The sequence below is a fragment of the Oratosquilla oratoria genome, chromosome 41 (genome assembly GCF_046742065.1).
Source record: "Oratosquilla oratoria isolate Oo_2021 chromosome 41, ASM4674206v1, whole genome shotgun sequence".
Lineage (NCBI taxonomy): Eukaryota > Metazoa > Arthropoda > Malacostraca > Stomatopoda > Squillidae > Oratosquilla > Oratosquilla oratoria.
The window spans coordinates 30,549,100-30,555,438 of NC_134817.1; the positions used below are offsets into that span (position 1 = coordinate 30,549,100).

The following is a 6,339-nucleotide window of genomic DNA, read 5'->3' on the forward strand; positions in this document are numbered from 1 at the left end:
GTTGATAGAACAGCTGCTGGCAACTCGGCGGTTCCCACAGCTGGTCGTGGACGATAGCAGCAGCTATTGCGTCATAGCCGAGGCTGGCCGCCATAGCAGTTTTTCTATTTGGCAAATGTCGCGTTTCTTTAACCCTTTCAGCAAAATGAAATCGCCTTACGTTAGAACAATATAAAATATGTTTTATCTATGGGGTGGGTAGTCTATTACCCCTTTAGCAGCAAAAGGCTCTGCCCCTAGCTCCTTGCCCCTTCAACAAAGGCTTCTGTTTGTAAGTGAACGAAATCTGGTGGTGTTAAACCATAAGAAAAAATATAAATGTTGTCTTCGCGCTAAAGTGTGTTTAGTCGGTTGAACTTGACGCTTCGGCGGGATTGGGTGATGTCACCGGAATTATCCCAAGAGCCGAGGAAGAGAAGGAGCAGATCACGAACAGAACTCAGGTATGCACAATGCACAAGACAGCTAACAAGGAGTTTGCATGACAGTGGTGTGGCGTGTATGACAGCCTGGCCGTCATGTACAATAGTCGAGGCGCAGTGAACATGACATCTGATTTACGATGTGATGTTTTGACATACCATGTCATGCTAAGTGCATGGCAGAAAGTGATGTAGATCTCTAATGAAATTTGAGTTATTGCTGTTGCATACTAACATCTATCAAGTAGTCTACGCTGTGCATGACACTTGATAACTCCCGTGCATGACAACTTACAACAAGAGTGGTGGAATGTTTGACTGCCAAGTGCATGACAGTCTACGCAGTGCTCATACCAGCTGACACGGTATGCCGCTGCCATCTCAGAAGTGTGCATGACATTTGACACATAAACCTTAACATTCGATATGTAGAGTGCATGACAGATGGCATGTTGTGTGTGTGACAAGTGACATGTGCACATGAAGTGAGGTGTGTGCATGGCAAGTGATCTGTGTGCATGACATCAGTCACACAGTGTGCATGACGATATATGAAACAGCACGAATCCTTTCCCAGCCAGCTGACAATGCATTTCCACCTTATGTGACGCTCCATTTGGCCTAAAGCGTGCATGACAGCTCCAACAAATTGCAATAGACAGTTGTCATGCAATTTGCATGACGCCCCACGCACGAACCATAAAATGACTCCACAGTGATCCAACTGCATGAATGGTTTGCAAAAGGCTGCCTGCTATCATCTGACAGGCGTTATTGTGGCCTGCATGACGATTCTGCATGGCAATCCTGCATGGCAACTTTGCATGACAGTCTTCTCGAAAGCCTGACGAAGGATCCAGGAACCTTCGATGAAGTCCTACTCGAAGACTTCCTGAGCAAGTGCGCAGGATCCTCCATTCAGTGCCTCACGCAGAGGTAGAGATCCTACGAGCCCTGTAGGAGGAGGAGGAGGAGGAGGAACTTCCACGGTGTCATGTCCGTAGACTTCGGAGGACTCACGAAGTCTAGAAGTATACCTTGGAGGACACAGAGGGCGTGGAGGGGGTGGGGGTGCCTGTGGGCTGTATTGCCGCCTGCATTGCATGAAGGTAGGACGTGAGGAAGGGAGTGAGAGATGGCGTCATGCAGACAGACGGGCGGTGAGAGAGGGAGGGTGGGGTGGGGGAGGTGGGGGGTCAGGCGCTGCCGCAGGACGCGCTGTATTGATTGCTGCTGCTGCTGCTGCTGCTGCTGCTGCTGCTGCTGCTGCTGCTGTTGGTGTTCCTATTGCTGCTGTCGCTACAGCTGTTGTCGTTTTTTTTTTATTTTTTTTTTTTTAGGTACAGGGCACGGTTTTCCTCGCACTCAATGCTGTCGCATCTACACTCAGTTGCACAATCCCCCATACAGCTATTTTCCTCTCCAGCTGGAAGGCCCCCGGCCGTGGGACGGCGCCGGCACGTAGGACAGCCGGATGCTCGACAACCAGCTGCCCCCCCTGTGCAGGACTCGCCGTCTGCACAGCTGGCACCCCGACAGCAGCAGCTGCTCCACGTATCATGGCGCTGGGGCGTGGTGCCACAGCTGGTTGAGGAGAACAGCTCCTTTCGAAAGGTTGACTCCGAGGGGGCCCAAGATGGGTGTGAGGATCCGGTGGGGAGGGAACGGGGTGGGTGGGGGGCATACCCGAATGGAAAGAGGGGAGGGAGGGAGGGAGGGAGAGAGGAAGGGGGGGGGAGAGCCGGAGGAGTCAGCTCCGGGGATGGGGTGGGGTGGGACGGGGGGAGGGGGTATCTACGGTGCCGGCGCCAAGAGGAGGGGGGGAGGGGACGGAGTTTGTGCAATCAGCTGATACGGTGTTCCAGATCCGTGGCACCTCGCGTGGCATCCATCGATCGTCCCGAGGTCCCTCCACCCTACCCCGGCGGCGGAGGCACCACCCCGCCCCACTCCGGCACCGGCATCCCACCCAACCCTGCCCGGCCTCCACACCCGGATGATGCCGGCAAGGCGCACTCCTCTTTCGAATCTCGCGATGCCGGCGCCGGTTGAGTCCACGGTAGACAGAACACTATAAGCACAGTCGTTGGTCCGAACAACACCAAGTATGGGGTAAGGGTATGGCAGGCTGGCTGGCTCGCCCTGCCTCTCTGCCTTGCATGCCTGGAGCATAGGCCAGGCAGCCCCATGACGACGGAAGAAGAAGACGAAGACTTCGACGACACACACAGACACGATCGTGGGTGGTTGGGAGAGACTTACCTTTAGTAATCCTGCTGAGAATGGCATCTCTGTTTCCCTGTGACTGCGGCTCCGCGAGGATGATTAGGAGGTACGATCCGGATAACGGGGACAATGCCCCTTCGCCGCGCTGCGGCCCAGCTGGCGGGTCTGCCATAGCAATGGAGCGCCGGCGACGGTGCTTAGACCCACACTGCCGCTTCGAACGGCCGCTTGCTCCTCCACACCTCCACCTCCTTGTCCTCCTCCTCCTCCGTCCGCCTGCCTCCCCCTGCGCGCGCAACCGCTACCACGTACGAAGGCACGTGCTCTCAACCCATTCCACCTTCCTTCAGCACAATACCCCCGGGGGAGGGGGAGGTGCCGGGGGGAGGCTACAGGCCTTCTGTAGGACCTGTCGCGTGTAGAATTGCCCTTCCTGCTATCTCTCGACTTCTACAGACAACCGGAGGGGGTGCGGGAGGGGGAGGATGTCTCCTGACGATCTCCCTTAGGGGAGGTGAAGAGCAACATCGGCCTACTCCCTGTCGACCTCCGGCAACTCGAGGCTCTTGTCCGTATGGCTCAAAATGGCGTTGCCAGATACGGCGATTTCAACCCTACGCACGTCGGATCTCTCTCTCTCTCTCTTTCGGCCTGCATGACAGCCTGCTCGTCTGCCTGCATCTGGCCTGCAGCCTACCTGTCTACCTGAATTTTTTTCTTTTTATCCAGCAGCCTGTACTACTACTACTACTACTCGAGTACGAGGATTACCTCCTGCGTGTCCCACTTGATGTCGTTCAAGTAACAACTCATATCCCTTCCTGACCGCTCCAGTTCAACCTGCTGCAGGCCCAGGCCTGCACGTTCTCCTGTGCAGGCTGTCATCAGGCTGAAGTGTCTCAACCTCACTCATTACAGTGACATGTTTAATGATGATTTAATATCGGCCGCCAGCCGATTTTATTCATGAACGCGATTCGAACCCTGGGGTTGTCCTGATGGACCTGGACTCCAATCAGCCCTGAGTCCCTTCCAGGTGAATAAAATCACCTGGCGGCAAAGCTGTCGCCGGGTTGAAGGGATTAAACAGTGCTCGCCTTCCTGTCGCAAACTTATCAGGGTCATCTTTGCTTCACTCGATACCAAAAGGCCGCCGCGAGTACCGCAGCCTACCAACACTGCAGTGCTACAGCCGGGCCTTCGTATGCCTCCACAGCGACGTGCCACAGCGACACAGACGAACACATCCTCTGACACACTTGGGTTTCCTCTTGGTTTTCCATTTAACCCAATACTTAAGTATACTTAAGTATTCTTAAGCCTCCTGAGGATCACTCTCCGACACTGAATTGTATCGCTTTGCATCCACTAACTCTCACTAGATTCCGGTCAGTAGGCCCACCAGGGAGACCCTCTGGTCCACTTAGGGGATCCATGGTTCACAGGTTGCGAACCACGGGTCTGGAACACCCTGAAGTGACACCTTCCGTTTACGGTGACAGGAGGAAGTTAACTATCCTGCACTAATACATTTATTCATCTATATGCAAAGACCCCAGTCTCCCCTAACGGACTCTGTATGGCTTATCGACTGCACGTTTCATGCAGTCGATATTTGAGGGACTTTAGTGAGATCCCTATGGACCAGAGTCACTCAGTAGTCTTTTGTGACTGAGAACGAATCGAAAAATAAAAGGTGGTCACTTTTAACTTCTCTTAACAATACATTCTGCTACTGCCCTCCTCCAATATCTCTCTTACTATCCCTAAGACTCTCTTCAGTGCGATTTTGTCCCCAAAGATAGAAGCGCTGGTTATTGTCGACAAAACTCCAAATTCTCCAAGCCAAGGCACTCTTTTGTATTGACTCGTGGGAGAATCTTTAGTCTTCTCACTCCGTAGGGGAACACGATGACAGTATTCTTGTCCCTTACTTCTGCCACACAGTGCATTATAAAAGTGGTCTGTGATGACGCCATACTTTTGGAATTGTCTGTGTCACCTACCTCTGTCCGGTAGCCATAGCCGGTTGTTGATTGCATGTCCGTTTTATTTATGTAGAGGGTCTGTCGCCGCACCATCTCTTGGGGACCATTTGTGGCACCTCTGCTTTTAAGTTTATTTATTAAATTTATTTACTTATTTATATATTTCCTTATTTATTTAGATATATATTTATCTACATATTTATGTTTTTATTCGATCTCCTTCAGGACCGGATAGTCTTCTGTCGACTTCGTTTTTTATCATTGTAACTCACTGTAACCTATGGGTCAACGCTAGGTTGTGTTTACATCAGGTGCAAAACCACATCCCAGCGACCCAGCCACATCTCTATAGCACCTGCACTGCAGGGTACCTCTTACTAGCATCACAGGTGTTCAAAAGCCAAATGTTCAAGACCATCATCTCAATATAAACACATATCCATCCTCTTTCACATTGCACTTCCTCACAGACGAAGTCTCTCCCCAATCACCAGGATTGTACCTTCTTGCTTGGTATTGTACCATAACATGTCAAGTTATCAGGCATTTAAACAGTCTACCGTAGTACTAAGACTCTTCCACGAGTCCCATGATGATGCCACGTTACTCATACAAATTTCACCTCTGTCTCCTGTTTGACCACCCTGTCATACAGTACATCTAACCCTTTGGTTAATCTACTTAACCATTTGCAACATTATAATATATATATATATATATATATATATATATATATCTGTATATTTATATATAAATATATATATCTGTATATATATATATATATATGTATATATACATATATGTATATGTATATATAAGATTATAATAATAATGATAATAATAATAATAATAATAATAATAATAATAATAATGATAATAATAATAATAATAATGATAATAATAATAATAATAATGATAATAATGATAGAATATGATAATAATGATTATGAAAAAATATCAACATAAAGGAAAAATATAGAAAATATATTGTTTTTTAATATGAAAAATAATCACAAAATACCCTATGATCAAGAAAAGAAAAATACGCTCCATCACCATGTACGAAAGGTGGTAAGTGGAGGTCGGGGTGAAAGGCGGTTCGAACCCTGCCACCGGTGAGTTGAACTATGAGCATGGTGCCCCTTTTTAAGGGGCACCGTCCTAGCCTCCTGATAGGGGGGCGGGATTTTGTGACGTTAAACCAAATCAATAAACTTTGTAATTTCTAACCCTTCCCCCCACTTACCCCCTTCTACTTCCCCCCACCCCCTACCTCGGGGGAGGTAGATTTATTCTTAATTTTTTAATAGTTGAGAACCACTGCTTCAAGGACATTTTAACCTAGTTTAAGAAAAAATCAACTCTGTTAAGAGAAAATCCTCTTCGAGTTAACAGTTCAATTGAGGTTAACTTGTTCAAGACAGTGACTAACGTTATATATTTTATTATGGCAGGCAATTTTAGTCCACCTAGATGCGACTTCTGGCTTGAACGAGAGCTTACTAGGTCGAAACCCCATAGGCTCGTTTCACACATATCGACTTTTCGTCGTGCGCCGTCCACGACACGACGTCGTGTTCCCAAATAACCATGGGTGTCTATGGACGCTTTCACACGTAACGACCACATGCGAAAGCGTTCACAGACATACATGGTTGAGAGCACGACGTCGTGTCGTGGACGGCACACGGCGAAAAGTCGAT

General features: G+C 48.9%; 1 protein-coding gene across 1 annotated transcript in view; it reads right to left on the bottom strand.

Annotated features, from left to right (window-relative positions):
- Positions 1-2,874, bottom strand: part of LOC143021194 (uncharacterized) — a 321,947-nt gene extending 319,073 nt beyond the window's left edge. Inside the window, 1 exon segment of the mRNA XM_076178514.1 lies at positions 2,685-2,874. Coding sequence (XP_076034629.1) covers positions 2,685-2,820 — 136 coding nt within the window. The 5' untranslated portion in view covers positions 2,821-2,874.
- Positions 2,875-6,339: the final 3,465 nt, after the last annotated feature.